This window comes from Dioscorea cayenensis, chromosome 8 (genome assembly GCF_009730915.1).
Source record: "Dioscorea cayenensis subsp. rotundata cultivar TDr96_F1 chromosome 8, TDr96_F1_v2_PseudoChromosome.rev07_lg8_w22 25.fasta, whole genome shotgun sequence".
NCBI lineage: Eukaryota > Viridiplantae > Streptophyta > Magnoliopsida > Dioscoreales > Dioscoreaceae > Dioscorea > Dioscorea cayenensis.
In genome coordinates, this window is record NC_052478.1 from 5,229,978 (window position 1) to 5,247,040 (window position 17,063).

The following is a 17,063-nucleotide window of genomic DNA, read 5'->3' on the forward strand; positions in this document are numbered from 1 at the left end:
GAAATCAGCTGGCATCCTTCATCAAGTATTTTTTTTCAATCCACCGCCACCCTCTTTTCATCGCCACCCTTCTTCGCAAATAATTAGCTGCTCGTCAACCGACTCCGACGCTGACGCCGACTCCGACGCCGACGCCGACTCCGACTCTGACTCCACATTCGTAGACGTGCTGAAGGAGACGAGTTGTTCCGTAGACGTGCCTGACTCCATCTTCGTCGCCTGCCCGTCAACCGCCACCGCAGCCACCGCCGCCATCACCGTCGCTGCTGCCGCCGTAGAAGTGCTAAAGGAGACAAAAAGGTTCTTAGATTCAGACGTTTGCGGACGTGAGTGGGCATCCTCACATGATCCTTTTTTTCTTTGATCTTTGTTGCTTTCATTGGTTTGTGTGGGTTTTTGTGATTGTGTGGAGGAAATGCGAGAATTTTATGTGTGGAAATTCTGAGGGGGAGTTCAATGGCAGGTTGTTGAAATTTCATTGTCTGTATGGATTCTTAGGCGTTATCTTAGTTTCATTGTAGTAAGGGGACCAAAAATTAAAGGATGTTTTTTTGTGGGGTTGGATGTGAAGGTTAATGAAGAAGATTGAAACATGGCGGCCATGACCTGGAGAACTTGATGAAGCCATGGATGATGATGATGCTCTTCTTCTTCTTCTTTTTCTTCTTCACCAACATTTTATAATTTTTTTTTAAAAATACTTGATGAAGGATGCTAGCTGATTTCAAGGATTTTTTTTTTTTTAAAACCTATGCTGACTAGGAGAGAGATTATTTGCCACATGGGTCGTGTGAGGCATTAGTGTAATCTAGTAGTGCTATATAGCATTACTCTCTCTCTCTATATATATATATATATATCAATTATCGATCAAGGCTGATAAGCCATTGAAACAGTTAGAACATCCTAATCCTCCTTTGAAAAATGAATAAATGTGATCTCCTTGAAGATTATGAAATCAATTTCACAACAAATCCAGCTCATCTTCCCTATTTTTTTATGTTTTTGGTAAAAAAGAACATCAGTTTTAAAAGTAGCTTCATCAATAATATTTCAAAAAGGGACAATAATAAAAAGCAGAGGATGGCAACAATGCAACCTACTGAAGTTCTTATGAGTCTTTAAAAACCAGTGCATCAATTCAAAATCTATAAGCTAAAATAAAAGGAACAAATACATGAAGGGTACAGCTTCTTATGAACTGGAAGTAGGCTTGCAGCCTGAAAAGATATGGGCGGTGTATCGAGAACTCCGGTTGGCGGAATTGATGGTCGAGTTGCTTCCTAATTTGATTGAGAAGTTCGACATAGTCCAAGGTGACGGTGAAGTTGGAACAGTTCTTTGTCTTTATTAGTCTTCTGGTCAGTTCTGATGAGATCCGGTGCTTTTTTTTTGTGATTATGATTAGTACTAACATTTAAAAATGTGATAAGGGACACCGATAGCGGGAATTTCCAAGGAGAAGTTCACAAAGATCGACGATGAGAAATGAATAAAAGAGGTTCACACCATTGAAGGCGGATATCTACAACTTGGTTTCGACTCTTTTATGGTTCGACTTGAGATCATAAAAAAGGGCGAAGATGCTTCGGTCATAAGATCGGTCATGGAGTATGAAATCAAGGACGAGTTTGCTGATAAAGCCTCATTGGTTTCCATTGCTACTATGGCAACAATTCATGAAACTATTGGAAAGTATCTAGTTGAGCAGGAATCTTGAACTTGTTTCCCTTCAGAGAAATCACAATGAAATAAAAACAACAATTGCAGATCTTTAACAACACCAGTTTCCTCAAAACTCACAAATGCAACAATTGCCACTTTTGTATGTGTATTTCCTCATGCCTTTTCCTTGAATCTTCCTTGCCATGTTGGAGAATTGTTTGGAACTTTTAACTGCTTCATCACACATTTTTTCTTTCTTATAAGATGAAATTTGCAGATCTATTTCATTACAAGGTGGCATGGATTTGAGTCTTTTTGTTCTTTGCTATTATTTAAGTAGTCTTATATAAATAAAATATGATATGGTTTAGTGTGATTGACAATTATTAACTCTGAAAACCTATACCCAACGACTGAAATTTAACCTCTCAGAATATATATCTAATTAAAGAAATGGAATCTTAAGCTCATGAAATAATGAAGGACTTACCATCAATGGACAACTTCATCTTTATTTTCTTTACTTGGATGACTTTTATCTGGTTCTTCATTGTAAGATTAACTCCAAGAACATCACTTGCAACTCTTTTTATTTTTTATTTTAGGTAGATTGATATTTGCAAGACACCTAGGGATCTACTAAGAAGGAATTATCCATCAATCATTGCAAGTTTCCTACTTTTCCTAATCTGTTCTATGACATTTTCATAGATTTTAGTCCCTTTTTTTAAAATTATTTCATACTTAGTTTATATGATGTTGCTAAAATTGAGTAAAGTCAAAAAACAATTTTGTCCTTTCATCGAAATTTAATTTTGAAAGTAAAACATTTCAAAATTACTAATGCTTTAAAAGACATGATAAATTTGAAATATTTTTTTTTTATGGAATCAAAAGAATCGAGGGATATAGTATTGATTTTTTTTTTAATGAAAGCGACATACGTTACATATATTAGGGGTGTACGCACGCAAACTTGGGATTTAGTGTTGGACATTAAGATTATTCAATAAAAAAGGGAAGAGAAGCAAGTTACTTACATTGATTTTGAAGTGGCTTGGTAGCAACCAGAATCCAAGAGAAGGTGAAATTCAAGAGAAGCTTTGTTAATGGAGATGTTTCCTTGTTATTCAGAACAAGTGTTGTCTGCGGCTTGAGTTTGTTATTTAAGTTATGCCAATGTGGCAAACAGTTGGACAAAGTCTGTTATTTTTGTTATTCAGACAGTTGTACATTGTTAAGACACTAGTATAAAAGATACCATCAATGTATTACTTCTATAAATTTCAGTTCAATAAAATACATCAATGCTTCTCTTCTCATGGTCTTCATCTTCATCTCTAAATCTTGTTCTCAATTTCTCTTATTCATCTCCATGATAACCAGTCAAAGATCTCAGATGATGAAACTGATGCTATGCGAGTACTGATTTCTTGGTGTTTTTGGCTTCAAAGGTGAAGAAGGAATCAGTGAACTGAGCTTGTTCTCTTGAAATTCTCACATGGTATCAGTGCAAAATTGTTTCTGATCCTTTCTTGAAGCTAGCTATTGTTTTTTATTGGAATTCCATAGTTTTTTGTTCTAGTTTTTCCTGAATCATGGCTGGAAGTTCTACTAATAATAGTAAGGCTTAAGATGTTTTCTCTATTCAATCTTCAGACAATTCGAGAGTGTTTTTAATGTCTAATATTTGGACTGTGAGTCCGCATTCATAACCAACGACCTGTTATCATTATTATTTTGAATTCGAGAACTTGCCCACAATATTAATTTTTTCCAAATATATATAATATATATTGATATTACATGTATGTATAATGTAATTTGTTAAAATGGACATAAATAAGACCGGGTGGGGGAGCATTATAATAACCCTTTGCTTTTTGAAATGCCTTCATTCGGGCTTTTCCCTTCTAATAAAAATTCCAAGCAAAACGCGGGATTGGATTTATCAGGGCAAGAATCCCAATTCTCTTTCTCCCAATGCCTTCCAAGAATCTCCTTCTTTGCACAAGAACCCTAGCTTCCATTGCCAATTCCACCACCTCCTCCTCGATCGCCATCTTCTGGGACCTCGACAACAAGCCCCCCAACTCCATCCCTCCCTACGACGCCGCCGTTCGCCTGAAGCTCGCTGCTGCCTCCTTTGGAACCCTCAAGTTCGCCGTCGCTTACGCCAATGCTCACGCTTTCCGCCATGTCCCCGCCCCTATCCGTGCCCAGCGCCAGGATCGCCGGACCCTAGATCGCCTCGAGAACGCCGGCGTATACACCCCCTCGGAACCCTACGTCTGCCGCGTTTGCGGCCGTAACTTCTACAACCACACCAAGTTCATTAACCACTTCAAGCAGCTCCATGAACGGGAGCAGGGGAAGCGGCTGCGCCGCCTGGAGTCCGCCAAGGGTAGCAAGAGGGTCATGCTGGCTGCCAAGCTCTCGATGAAGATGGAGAAGTATCGGAGGGCAGAGAGGGACGTTCTGGTTCCCAAAATTGGGTATGGTCTCGCCGATGAGCTGCGGCGAGCTGGGGTGTTGGTACGGACGGTTGATGATAGGCCGGAAGCCGCGGATAGAGCGATTAGAGAGCATATGGTGGATACAATGGATAGACGAAGGGTTGGGTGCTTGATGCTTGTTTCGGATGATGCTGGTTTTGCAGGGGTTCTGAGAGAGGCGAGGATGAGGTGCTTGAAGACAGTGGTGGTGGGGGATGAGGGCGATGGGGTGCTTAAGAGATGCGCTGATGCTGCATTTTCTTGGAAGGAAGTGTCTTCAGGAAAGGCAAGGAAGGAGGCCTCATCAGTGGTTGAGAAATGGAGAGACAGGGAACTATTGAAGAGGTTGGAGTGGAGGTATAGGCCGGAGGAAACAGAGGAGGTGGAATGTGGTGATCTTGAAGAAGGACTTAGTGATGGAGATGATGAAGATGGAGGAGACATTGGTTTGCATTGCCAGGTGGAAACACCTTAATCAGTAAGTGTTTGCTGGTGAGAAAATGAGAAAATTATCGACTCCGCAGCTAACCAGTAAAATTATGGATCAGTAGGTGATGGATTTTGCTTATACTCTTCTTACTTTCTACTGTGAATTCAAATGCAGATTGAGCACTAATTAGCTGGGCCATGGAATGCTGCCATCTTTGATGAGCTTAATAAGTGGATGGATAGCCTAATCTTATTCAGGTTCTCTTGTATTAACTGTATAATGTACAGAATTTCTTTAGTTCTAAGAAATTCATTTTTAGTTGCATAATTGTGTAGTTAAGACTAGCAATTCATTTTTATGGCTTGAATCTGTAGCTTTTAATTTATCCAAGTTGAGAATATAAGCTTTTTTTCCAGTGTATGGGGGTAATATAATATCAATCAATTTGGGAGGCACTTTTTCCACTGTAAGCTATTATACTTTCATAAGAACTTTCTTGGATGGAAAACTTGTGATGGATATATCGAATTTAAAATAAAAATAGATTGTGCAACATACCTTTTCACATACTTTTGCAACATATTCTAGGAAGTTCATGAAACATTAAACAAACACATCTTGGATTGAAATACTTAGATTGTCGAGATATAATATGGCGCTAGTTTAAAATGCATGATCTGGTACCATTTGTTGATATATTATACTTGAGACAGGACTAGTTTTATGCTCATTTTCCAGGATTGAAATACTGGTATGGAGTTAGGGGTTTGGGTCCCCCAAACCAATCTATCAGGAATATATGCTCAATATCCAATTTGAATATCTGGAAGTTGTGCTCCTTAGGCCAATCTGCACCAAACAATATTATTCAGATATTAGCTCATTGGTGTCATCTAAGTTGTCGTTCGTGGTGTCTTTAATCATGTAGCCCAAACATGATGTGAAAATGCAGAATAAATCAAAATTACTCTTCATCTCAGCATGCTTTGCAAATAGGGCACTCAGAGCGAACTTTCCTTCAGGTGTCTTGACATCAACCAGTTTCAGCTGTCATATCAAGAATTGAAGAGTAACATAGCAATTCTGTATCATAGGAAAGCAGCATACTTTCTCTTGCCCACTAAAATACGCGGCTATTATTTTGGAATATAGGTAATTTTCACAAATAAAATTGGTCTTTTTGCAAGGTTGAAGCTGATAACAATAAATTGTATAGATTAATGGGTTCTTCCATAGAAGACGCAATTCTAATTTGTAGTTATGCTGTTTGAATGACGTCGATGATACCAAAATAAATGTTGACCACAATACTTTTGACTGGTATTCTTATGAGTCTTTTCAGTGGATTCAGATCTTTGACAATTTTTAGCCAGGCATTGCATATGAAGTTGGCTTAGACGTAGGCAAATAAAAATTCTTAAAGAGTCGCATCAATTGGCAGCTAGGAGAAAATCCGTACGTGAAAGGAACACCGGAGATGGTTTACTTTATCATTTATTTAGAAATTTGATTTGCTAGACATCCAAATAGCAATTCAACTACGAACATAGGTAAGAGAAAATGGATGAGTGATCTTACCTAGAGAACTACATAGGCAATTTATTTTAATCAATATTAAATTGATCCACAATTTAAACCACCCTTGTATATTTTGCACATGCTTTCAGCAAGTTAGAGTAATTTACCTTGCCATTGAGGGTGAGTTTTGCACATGTAGGGTTCTCAGGATCTATCTTTCCACAAGAACCAAGTGGAACCTCACTGAGAGTTAAAGATGAGCTCATATTCTTTAGAGCATCCCTTGCAGTTGGATCCAATGCTGTCAAATAGAAGTATGGAATCCCGTGGCCTTCTCCAGGTAACCCATCACTAAATGAGACCACATTTCTGCATCTTATGGACAAGAATCAGATGCATTTGCTCCAATACAGCAATGATGTTTTCAATTTGATGATGGTACTCACCCAAATGGAACTCCTCCCAGCTCGCTTGAGATTGTGCTGCAGAGAAGTAGAAGGATATGGCTTCAAAATGTAGCCTTAAACCTATAAATAGCAAAGCTAAACCTATAGATAAAAGCTTGAAGTCTGATGAAATATGTTGGCAAAATTAAACCAATCAGTTTAGTTGCTTGTATTTAATAGCTATTAAAGGGTATGGATAGATCAATATCAATCCGAAACCCCTTTGTGTGTGTGTGTGTGTGTGTGTGTGTGTGTGTGTGTATTCTTTTCCTGCATCAGCTCTTTCTTTTACTTCAGATGACACTTATGATAATATGAATTGCCTGCTTAAGCCTTAATGCTACTTGACTGAATGAAGGTTATCTTACTGCAGCCTGCAGGGATCTCACTCTAGCCTTTGGTTCAATCAACTAATGTTCGAGCATGGAAAACAAAAAAGAATCAAGAAACAGTCTTGAAACCTGAGGACACCCCACAAATTCTGAGACACCAGCCAGCGAGCAGTGGCAACAGCATTGTCGGGGTTAGGCTTTTGCTTGATTTGCAGGCGCCCATGAGCAGGAATTGGACCGAGGACTCCGAGAAGTAGCAAGGCAGAGCAAAGGAAGATGGAAATGTGGCAGGATTTAGTCCCTTCGAGTACTTCCATTCTCGGTGTCTTTTGATGGATGTGATGGAGTTCTGGAAGTGTATTTATAAATGGAGGGGTTGGGTGAGTTGCAGTTTATGGCCTGTGTGTGTTGTGTGTTGTGTGGTGGGTGTGGATGTGGGACACTATGCCTGTGGTATTTACTTATTTTTATTATATATATATTATTTATTTTATTATTTAGGGTAAATAACTTAAATGGTGTTTTTATTTTGGTCATTAAGTTTTAAAAAGTTATGATTTAGTCTCTTATTTTTAAGTATTCATTAGTTATTTGAATATACATTGTTAACGGCGGTTATATATGATATATTATGTGGTATATTTTTTATCTGAGTTAGTATATGTTACGTGTGATTATTGTTAATGGTGTATGTTTGTGGATCAAATTATAACAAAAATTAAAAGTAGATAATTAAATTATAATTAATTGTGTATGTTTGGGTAATTAAATTATAATAAAAATTAAAAATAGAGAAGTAAATTATAATAAAAAAAGGGAAAGATTATTTAATGCATGTGCTTACAAAAGTTGATGTAATTATATTACGAAGCACATGTGCCTCCATGAAAAATGTTGCACATCGCTTGATAGGTGAAAATTTGTCATTGTGCAATTTTATTGAGACATAGCTTCCATAAATCCCATGGTATTTGACATGATAAAAGCTAAAACTTATAAACTCTGTAGTAACTACAGTTTAGTGCATTAAATCATTTTAAAGCTAACTATGATTTTTCATGTCCAAAGTTGAGACCATCTTTCCATCATTCCACATTTCAATTTTTATATTTTTATTGGCAAGGTATTATTATCTGATTTTTTAAATAGATATTATAAAATTTATAAAACAAATATAATTTTCATTCAACTGCTTTATATTTTACTGATATATTTTATAAAATCTATATTTGTTTTTCCGAATTTTCTGAATATTCACATACCTAAAATCTAGACCCTAACCCAAATTTCTTAAAAAAAAAAAATAATAAAATAAAATAAAATAAAATAAGAGTGACCTAAAAACCCTTCGATTCCCCAAACCCTCAAAACCCTCTTCCTCGCTCTCTCTCTCTCTCTCTCTCTCTGTGTGCCCTCCTCCGTCCCTCCGACGCATCTCGCGGCTTCTCCTTTCCTTACCTCCAAGCATCGCCTTGTCTCCTCTTCTCCTTCCCGGATTGTCCTCTTCAAGGTCATTTGGGTGGCTACGCTACCGGCGATCTTTTGAGGTAAACCCTTTCCGCCATTTTCCTCGTTCTTAGGTCCTTCTCGCTCTCTTCTTCCCTCTCCCCGTTATCATCATGTTCTCCTGAATTTATGTTCTTTTTCATCTGTAATTCCATTTTGAGTGATTAATGCACTGAAAACCTATAACTTCCTCCAAATTTCCCATAATATGCATTGACGAAATTGCTGCAGTCGTACTGATTTGTGTTGCAATTCTGTTAGGTCAATAGTTGTTTCAGTATCGCTTTTCTTTGGTTTCTTTGTTCAATTTCTGCATTTTAGACTGTAGACTAGACGTTTAGACTTACTGTAGAATTCAGTGTTCTTGAGATTGATATGGTTTATGACTTTGGTTTTTTGGCTCTTTAGGATCATGTTTTAATTTTTTTCTTATTCTAATTTATTATTTTTTTACAGATTTTCCAAATTCTTTTAATGATGTTTAGCGATTTATGTGATATTTTTGAATTTTGTGAATTAAAATGTAAAAAAGTAATGACTCCCCTGCGTCACCAGGTTAACTTGCTAATCATTCTGAGTACAACAAGTGTGCCGAAAGTATAAGAAAGGAATATCCTTTCAATGCTTTTTTGTTGGTCATTTTCTACTCAAGCATTCTTGGCCAAGTAGAACGATTTTCTACTTTTTAGTATTATGTGTTTTTTATTATCTATTAATTTTCTTTCTCCAGAATCTAGTTATGGTTTGTATACATTTTCATTCTATAGTATTTTTGTGAAGTATTTGGTGTTATAAGAACTTTTATTCAACTTACCTCACAAACAGGAGTGACTGGCCTAAGTCATCAAATCTGCAAGGGCGTCTAAGTTGGTTACAATTCTTATGCTAATCTGCAATAGCAGAGTTAACACTCAGGTGAGAAATCACTGTGTTTCTTTTCTCTTGTTAAAATGAACGAAAACAAGCAATTGAATGTTCCTCTCCATTTCTTCTATTCAAGTTTTTCACTCTCTGAAATTGTTGTGTAGGCTTTTTGAACTTGAGGTTGTTGGAATGGCGTCTAACAGCTCCTTAGAAATTGACGGGGACATGGAAGTAGAGGCATTCCGACGCCTCTTCCCCCTACGCTATTATGAACATTATCTTGGCCAGTCTGTACGGCCTGATGCACGACCCCTTGCTCATGCCAGAGAAACTACCATTGCCCTTGGTACTTGGTGTGCTTGATTTCATGGAGATCTTTTCACTTCTGATGTGCATTCTCTCCCTCTCATCTTCTCTTTCTACTCACAGGGCCAGTCACTTCTGTAGATGGCTCAGCTTTAGTCAAAATTGGTGAAACTGTAAATTCTCTTTTCATGCTCTGACCTTTGTTGATTATATTTGGTTTGTTCTTGTATGACCATCAACTGCTTGATGTCATGCTTTTGTTTTGGCAGACCATGCTTGCTGCTATAAAACTTGAAGTCATGACGCCTGCAGCTGATTTACCTGATAAGGGGTGCTTAGGTTTGTGTACTTGTTTCACCACATCTATTGGGTTCCTTTTGTTTCTTGCTATGAAGTTACTTAATTTTGTTTTTATAATTTTTCTTTTGCTAGCTGTTGATTTTTATATGCCGCCTGTTTGCACACCAACTGTCAGACCTGGCAGGCCAGCTGAGGCGGCTCCTGTCATTTCTAAGCAGTTGTCAGATGTTATTCTGAGGTATTTGGTTGATTCTATTACTGTTTTTGTTGTCATTAATCTATTGCTATCCTGCGATTTGAGAATGTTAAATTAGCTCTTTTTTTTTTTTTGTACTTCTGTGAATATTTTTGCTGTACTTATTCCTGTTTGTCAGTGGAAATGCTTTTCACTAGGAGTGATGTGTTTATCTTCATCTCAGTCTGAATGTTCTTGGAGGGGTAGCAATTGATAAGCAACACCTAAATATCTATGATGTTTATTGTGCAAGTGTGCAACACATAAAACAGGATTTTTTGGATTAGTTTGTGTTGAGGTTTTATGTCTCTTACATGACTTATGTGGGATTTACTTTATTCACTTTGTAAATCCTAGTGTTCATTTTTACCATTCTCATCTAATTATTTCTAGCAACCAATATGGTATCTACCAAATAAGTAGCCTACAGTTGGTGTGTACTCTGAGGGTCTGTATAGCAATATAGCTTGAATATTTGGAATATGCTATCTTTTTTGTTTGTGCCCCTTGGGCAATTTTACGTTTCCTTATTGGGTGCAATTTCATAGCCATCGATTTTTCCCCCACTTATTAACTCTATATTTTTTTCAAAGTCCTTTGGCTTATGTACTTGGAACTCATACTTGTTGAATTTTTTTTATGATTGTTTTTTCATGCCCTAATAGGGAGGAGTATTTGTTTTGTCCTTGATTCCTTTATCACCTAAGGTTATACTTTACTGCAATTATTTTATGTTTTATAAAGCTATTTCTCGTGAAATTTTTTTTTTAAAGCTATTGCATGTTGTGATATCTAACAATCAATAACTGCAGTTCTGGAATGATAAATTTTGAGGAACTTTCCTTAATTAGTGGAAAGGCTGCTTGGATGGCTTACCTGGTATGGTTTTGTTTTCTGGATTGAAAATTTTTGTTTCAATTATTTTCCTGCTAATAGCATGATATATTACAATTGCATAATTGACAGGACATTTACTGCCTCAATGCTGATGGTTCTCTTTTTGATGCTGCTTTGCTTTCTGCAGTTGCTGCATTTTCTCATTGTAAGTTCTTATCATCTGGCAGCCATTATTGTCAAGCTAGTGTATTTGTCTTTATGAAGCAAGTATATTTGTTTAAAAGAAATTATCTGTGGTTAATGTGAATGTTTTTGAACTACTTGTTATTTTACCATATTTTATGAGTAGAGGAATTTGGCAGTAGTCATGCATGTGACTGCATGATCATAACATGCAAAATTGGGTTGCTAGCTTTCTGTTATGAACTTCGATTGATGACATAGCATGTTGGCTCAAAGATGTATATGTTAAACGTGTGTACTTAAAGAGAAATCTTTCATTGTTATGAATAATCTCTGCTTATCATTTGAACATGTTTAGCATGAGTTTACCATACTAAATATTGTACTATGCTGATGTAGAGACAAATAGCCTAAAATGGCAGATTTAACCACCAAGAAATTGAAAGTTTAATTTTTTCTTGGTTGTTGATGAAAGAATTTGTTTTTTTCAAATTCGTACTTATTCATATGGTTGTGAGATGTTAGTGGGGAAAATAAACATACTTTTAGATAAAATTACTAGAGTTGATTAAACTGGGAAAATTTTAACTGGGCAAACTCTTGGTATTCATATGAGGGAAGATTTTTTCCCCAGATATCCTTGTATTTTTTTTAAAAAATAAACAGTTCTTTTGGAGTCCTTGTGCTGTGTTTTTTAGTTCGCATCTATTAATCTATTGGAGTTGTTTAACTATCATGATTTGCTATTCATGACAAATGCGGACTAATTCTTGCTGCCAGACTTACTGCTCTGGTCCATATCTCAGTTCAAAAAAGAAAGCTTTATTAGTGACTTTGGCTTGTTTGGAATGAAATAATATTGGTTCCTGATAGGTTATGTGATTGCTGAAAATGTTTGTTGCTCTGCTTTCCATTTACCTGCTTATTCGCTCTGTTCATCATTTAAATTATCATAATTTGCAGTGAAGGTCCCTCTTGTTTCTGTCAACGATAATGGAAGAGTAACTACTGTCACTGGAGAACTCCTTGAAAGCAAATCAGAATTGGAATTGGTCAATAAAGAGAGAAGAAAACTCTCTTTTAAAAGTCTACCATTCTCACTGACATGCTTATTGCATGGTAAGTACATCTTGGCAGATCCAACAGCAGAAGAAGAGGACATCATGGACACCCTTGTAACTGTGGTGGTAGATTCTTTGGGACGTCTAGTTTCGCTATACAAGGCAGGGGGGGTGGTCCTTGCTAACACTTCTACTGTTAAGGTATGTTAACAAGGTATTTTACTATTGGGGTTTGCTTGGTTACTTGTCAGTATATACAGGGTAAGTAACTGGCATGGGACTACATCTGGATACAATTTTTATGCCTAATGAAGCAGCTGATTTGTATGGCATTCATTTATGAGCCTTACATTTAGGAAAGATGAACAAATTGTTAACTGAAAACAAAATAAAGCTATCCTAAGATTAATTTAGTTGATAGATAATAAATTAATTACCTAGTTTATGCGGTCTTGATAGAAATTGGACGCAAATTCTTCTTCATCAAGAACTTTAAGTATGATCTTTTTCTTGATAAGTCTGATTAATTCCATAGATGTTCACTGAAATTTGTTGTCTTTTCATGAGTCCATTGTTCTGATTCTTTAAATTTCTACTAATTTACCGGTGATCATTGCAGGACTGCATTGCATTAGCAAAGCAGAGAGCTGCCGAGTTGCATAACATTTTGGTAGAATCCATCTCTGAGATGGAAGTTGACTAGGTTTTTTTTTGCTGAAATTTTTGACTGTAGCAGGACGTTGTCAGTTAAATTTTGATTCATTAACCCTGATGGAGAACATGTTGAGAATCATTTTTGGCTTTCTAGCTTTCTATTTGCCCCTTAATTTTTAGTGGGCCAGAACTGGTACATCGTCTCGTACGGTCCTACCTGCATGTGTGTATTGATGGCAATACATTCAACAGAAATATATCGTGCTTTTTCTGAATATATATGATTTATATATTATTTTTATATTAAGTTTCTTTTCAATGCTTAACTAGAGAATCACATGAACAAAACTATATATGCTGCCAAGGAGATAAAAGACAATTAAAATATTTTAATAAACAATCAATTAATTACCATAAGAATATTAAGGTAAATAAGTAGGATATGTTTTTTTTTTTATTATTTACTAAACTTAACAACACGTGTTTTTTTCCTGCACAGGGTCTTTAATAAGATAAATCAACATATCTTTATCCTAAATTTTACAAATATAAATCTCTAAAACATTTTTTTTATTTGAATTTTAAAATTAAATTATACATTTTTTAACCAATATTATTATTATTATTATTATTATTATTATTATTATTATATCACCGAATCATTGAGTCAAGTCAATGAACTTATATTTCTTTATTTATTTAAATAAATAATTAAATTAACATTGCCCACGCTATGGAAATCAAGTCCAGCCGCCAACGAAGTCTACTTCAAATGCGGGACCCTTTTCAAAAGACTCGAAAGACTCGTCTCCCGACGATGACGCCATTTCACAGAGCCACCATTCGCAACACCGACGATGCCGATCTCCGCCGCCGCCTCCATGGACAAGGTCCTCCTTCACCACTGCGTCTCTCTTTCCATGAAAGCTCACCACTCCTCCACCTCCCCTTTCCTGCTCCACTCCCTCTCTGTCCCCTCCCCCTGCTCCATCTTCGCTTTTGCCGGCTCTTGGTCCGCCGATGATTGGATTGTTGGAGATCATGCGCCCTTTGGAGCATCCGACATTGATTCATTGCTTTTTCCTTCTCTCAAGACCCTCGTCAGGGATGTCCCCGCCGCAGTCAACATGGCTTTTCTCCGATCCTTTCAGATGATCCTCGAGGCTTCGCGACTCCAAGCCGAGGTACGCCGTGTATATCTTTTGATTGTTTATTGATTTAGTTGAATTGATGGTCGTATGAAAAACCTGGATATTATCATGCTTTGCTTCGCATAAATCATTTGAGGTTTGTAATTGCATTGATTTCACTGGACTTTAATCAATTGCTTTTTTCCATTTTTTTTTCCTTTGTTATTGAAATTTACATATTTTTGCAAGGTTAGTAATTTAAGTGTTTCTTTACTGTTATCCATCAATACATTTACTTATTATTATTATTATTATTATTTGCATCATAAGATGGAGATGTATCAGTCTTACACTGTCAGAAGGGAATGATTCATGGGCAATGGTGTTTTTCAAGACCCTGTTGCTTACTGAGCTATAAATGGCAGTTGAGTGATCGAGAGCCCCATCTAAGTAAATATTTTAAAAATTCTGGATTTGTGTTCTTGTTGTGAATAAAGTTTCTGCAAAGTTTGCTAAAACCAAACAATTGAGTTTCAATTCTTTCAGTATATTTTATGTCAAGTGGATGAATTTGTAGCATGTTTTACTTGATCTTTCAGGTTTTAAAAGCTGTTGCTGAGAGGAAACAGATAGTTTTCACCGGCCATTCGTCAGGTGGTGCGATTTCAGTCCTTGCTGCAATCTGGTTGCTGGAAAAACATCTCAAAACTGATAACGGAAATCATAATGTTCCTTTTTGTATCACTTTTGGGTCTCCTCTTATTGGAGATAATCTTTTCTGTCAGGCTCTCCAGCGAGAGGACTGGTCTAGCTGCTTCTTACACTTTGTCATGACAATGGATATCGTTCCGCGGATTCCATTGGCCCCTTTGGCATCTTTGAAGGAGGAATTGCATTCCATTTTACAATTTCTCTGTCCGAAGTCATCTTGTTTAAGCTCCAACTCATTTGAAATCTCTCAGCTATTGTCCAGGTTCTACTTCACTGTTTTGCGAAATGCGCTAACCATATCCAATCACCAATCTTGTTTGTCCATGGGATGTGCAACTTCTTTGTTGGGGAACTTGTCTGGTTTCATCAAATTTAGTCCATACAAGCCTTTTGGGACGTATGTCTTCTGTTGTAATAATGGGAGACTAGTCAGCGTCAAGAATTCAGATGCTATATTACAAATGTTATTCTACTGTCTTAGAGAAGAGAAGGCTGATGACCCATACCGAAGTTTTAAGGAGCATTTGCAGTATGAGTCTAAATTGAAAAGTTATTTAGAAGCGCAAAATGTGGTTCATGGAGATTATTTGCAAGCAAATGAATTGTTCTCGAGTGAGATGAACCCAGATGAAATGCCATTAGTTGAAACCTTCTTAAATGATCTTGACATGGTAAGTTTCATTGATTGATTATGTTATTGATGAATATACTTTCTTTTATACCTTAATTGCGATTGATATGATGGTTACTTTTTTTTTTAAATATGAAGATTGTTTCATAAGGCTTGAATTTGTTTTGATAGTTATAACAACAAAATATTACATCCAGACTTGTGAACACTGTGGAAATGGAGATTCAAGAATTAGATAACTGTCGTTTGAATAATTGATTATAGCACCACAACTGTGATTTTTTATTTCCCTTTACTGCATTTGTATAGAATAGCTGAGAATTCCATTTGTTGAATCTGTAAAACTTGGTAATGCATTAGTTATTCCAAAGAGCATAACCCTGTTCAAAAAGCATTTCTCTAGGAATATCCTTGCAAATAATTTTTACATGGTGTAATTCATACTTGAAATCAATAGCTGAAAGTGTACAGATGTTCCCTTCAACTGATCAGCCAAGTCCTTAATTCTTGTTACCAAACACTAGTAATCAGTCCATGTCTCTGTCAGATTTAGTTTCTCTAAAATCAGCATATAACTTGTGAACAAATTGAACTTACAATTGAATGACAGAAGTGTTAAGGTAATAAATCTCCAGGGTTCTTTTGTGTACATATCATAAAAAAAATAACATTGAAGATCCCTTTTTAGTTATCCACCAAATATTTTTAAAGCTCGTTTCTTTTAGCATAGGTTATTTTATCTTGGATTTTGGAATTTCAGGGCAAAGAAGCTTGGCTACATCTTCATGCTGCTGCTGAGTGGGAGATGCAGAAGTTTAGAAATCAGAAGGGAATTGATGCAAATTATAGCAAAATTCAAGAAGCCTTGAATGCTCTCGACAACTACCGGTCTATGTGTGAGTTGCGTGGGCTATGTTACTATGACGCTTTCAAACTTCAGAGGGACACAGAGGACTTCAATGCGAATGTTAAGAGATTGGAACTAGCTGGACTTTGGGATGAAATAATTGAAATGCTGTCAAGGTTTGAACTTCCTGACAGATTTGAAGGACGCAATGAATGGGTGAAATTGGGGACCAGATACTGCCTTTTAGTCGAACCTTTAGACATCGCGAACTACTATCGGCACTCTAAGAATGAAGACACTGGACCTTACATGGTGAAAGGTAGGCCGAGACGGTATAAGTTTACCCAAAGATGGGGAGAACATGCGCAACGAATGCCTAAAGGGTCCAGCTTAGAATCATGTTTTTGGGCAATGGTGGAGGAGATCTCTGCTGACATGAATAACAAGAAGCCATTTGTAGAGGTTAAAGAGAGGGTGTTGGAGCTGGAAAAGAATGTTTCGGCATGGCTTGATTCTGGGAAGTTGGGCAGTGATGTGTTACTGGGAGGATCAACCTTTGTGAAATGGTGGATGGCTTTGCCAAAACAACACAAGCTCAGCTCCTGCATTGCCAGAATCATGAGCCGTGTGGAGAAATCTGGGTAACCATGGTAGACATCAACACTGGTAACATTCTGTTTGAAGAACACATTGTGCTGCTGATTAAACTCTTGTTTCACATTTTCGTTTTAGTTTTTAAACATCATTGTAAGAATTAAAATAATGATGTTTATATATATAGGACGAAGAAAGGATTACAGGAAGATCTTGTATTTTACTTGATTTTTCTCTTGCATGTAAAAGAATGTATGTCTGTGAGGGATTTTATCATTCCAAGGCTGTAGCAGTTGAATATCAGTAAAATAAGACCAA

General features: G+C 36.6%; 4 protein-coding genes and 1 long non-coding RNA gene across 8 annotated transcripts; 4 read left to right on the plus strand and 1 right to left on the minus strand.

The window, feature by feature from the left end:
• The first annotated feature begins 1,124 nt into the window (after positions 1-1,124).
• On the plus strand, positions 1,125-1,978 carry LOC120267754. Its single transcript, XR_005538564.1, has 2 exons — positions 1,125-1,361; positions 1,434-1,978. It is a non-coding gene; the product is annotated as an uncharacterized LOC120267754 (long non-coding RNA).
• A 1,561-nt stretch (positions 1,979-3,539) lies between these two features.
• Positions 3,540-7,059, plus strand: LOC120267480. Of its 2 annotated transcripts, XR_005538474.1 has the most exons (3): positions 3,542-4,638; positions 4,765-4,847; positions 6,928-7,059. XR_005538474.1 is itself a non-coding variant. In XM_039275154.1 (2 exons), the coding sequence occupies exon 1, from the start codon at positions 3,649-3,651 to the stop codon at positions 4,633-4,635; it is 987 nt and encodes a 328-aa protein (XP_039131088.1). In that variant the 5' UTR covers positions 3,540-3,648; the 3' UTR covers positions 4,636-4,652; positions 6,928-7,022. The 2 variants fall into 2 exon arrangements, 1 of the variants encoding a protein (XP_039131088.1); XM_039275154.1 differs by lacking the exon at positions 4,765-4,847 and having other exon boundaries at positions 3,540-4,652; positions 6,928-7,022.
• LOC120267481 (protein CREG1-like) lies at positions 5,119-7,359 on the minus strand. 2 transcript variants are annotated; one of them, XM_039275155.1, is made up of 5 exons: positions 7,016-7,359; positions 6,555-6,590; positions 6,276-6,483; positions 5,559-5,637; positions 5,119-5,439 (listed from the first exon to the last, which is right to left on the minus strand). In XM_039275155.1, exons 1-5 carry the CDS (start codon positions 7,201-7,203, stop codon positions 5,318-5,320), a joined length of 633 nt encoding a protein of 210 aa, XP_039131089.1. In that variant the 5' UTR covers positions 7,204-7,359; the 3' UTR covers positions 5,119-5,317. The 2 variants fall into 2 exon arrangements, with proteins under 2 accessions (XP_039131089.1, XP_039131090.1); XM_039275156.1 differs by having other exon boundaries at positions 6,276-6,477; positions 7,016-7,356.
• Positions 7,360-8,247: 888 nt separating this feature from the next.
• LOC120266353 (exosome complex component RRP43) lies at positions 8,248-13,147 on the plus strand. The gene is made up of 10 exons (XM_039273979.1): positions 8,248-8,433; positions 9,218-9,307; positions 9,421-9,602; positions 9,686-9,735; positions 9,832-9,901; positions 9,995-10,100; positions 10,910-10,976; positions 11,064-11,139; positions 12,081-12,379; positions 12,798-13,147. Exons 3-10 carry the CDS (start codon positions 9,446-9,448, stop codon positions 12,879-12,881), a joined length of 909 nt encoding a protein of 302 aa, XP_039129913.1. The 5' UTR covers positions 8,248-8,433; positions 9,218-9,307; positions 9,421-9,445; the 3' UTR covers positions 12,882-13,147.
• Positions 13,148-13,504: 357 nt separating this feature from the next.
• On the plus strand, positions 13,505-17,054 carry LOC120266765 (protein EDS1L-like). 2 transcript variants are annotated; one of them, XM_039274426.1, is made up of 4 exons: positions 13,895-14,016; positions 14,293-14,386; positions 14,562-15,344; positions 16,065-17,052. In XM_039274426.1, the coding sequence occupies exons 2-4, from the start codon at positions 14,381-14,383 to the stop codon at positions 16,794-16,796; spliced, it is 1,521 nt and encodes a 506-aa protein (XP_039130360.1). In that variant the 5' UTR covers positions 13,895-14,016; positions 14,293-14,380; the 3' UTR covers positions 16,797-17,052. The 2 variants fall into 2 exon arrangements, with proteins under 2 accessions (XP_039130359.1, XP_039130360.1); XM_039274425.1 differs by lacking the exon at positions 14,293-14,386 and having other exon boundaries at positions 13,505-14,016; positions 16,065-17,054.
• The last annotated feature ends 9 nt before the right edge of the window (positions 17,055-17,063 follow it).

Coding starts and splice junctions, on each gene's coding strand:
- LOC120267480 (XM_039275154.1), top strand. CDS start 3,649: ATGCCTTCCAAGAATCTCCTTCTTTGCACAAGAACCCTAGCTTCCATT.
- LOC120266353 (XM_039273979.1), top strand. CDS start 9,446: ATGGCGTCTAACAGCTCCTTAGAAATTGACGGGGACATGGAAGTAGAG. Junction 9,902..9,994: donor ACCTGATAAGGGGTGCTTAG/GTTTGTGTACTT, acceptor TTCTTTTGCTAG/CTGTTGATTTTTATATGCCG. Junction 10,977..11,063: donor CTGCTTGGATGGCTTACCTG/GTATGGTTTTGT, acceptor CATAATTGACAG/GACATTTACTGCCTCAATGC.
- LOC120267481 (XM_039275155.1), bottom strand. CDS start 7,203: ATGGAAGTACTCGAAGGGACTAAATCCTGCCACATTTCCATCTTCCTT. Junction 6,591..7,015: donor AATTTGTGGGGTGTCCTCAG/GTTTCAAGACTG, acceptor ACTTCTCTGCAG/CACAATCTCAAGCGAGCTGG. Junction 5,638..6,275: donor AACTCACCCTCAATGGCAAG/GTAAATTACTCT, acceptor TTGATATGACAG/CTGAAACTGGTTGATGTCAA.
- LOC120266765 (XM_039274425.1), top strand. CDS start 13,690: ATGCCGATCTCCGCCGCCGCCTCCATGGACAAGGTCCTCCTTCACCAC. Junction 14,017..14,561: donor CTTCGCGACTCCAAGCCGAG/GTACGCCGTGTA, acceptor TTGATCTTTCAG/GTTTTAAAAGCTGTTGCTGA. Junction 15,345..16,064: donor TCTTAAATGATCTTGACATG/GTAAGTTTCATT, acceptor TTGGAATTTCAG/GGCAAAGAAGCTTGGCTACA.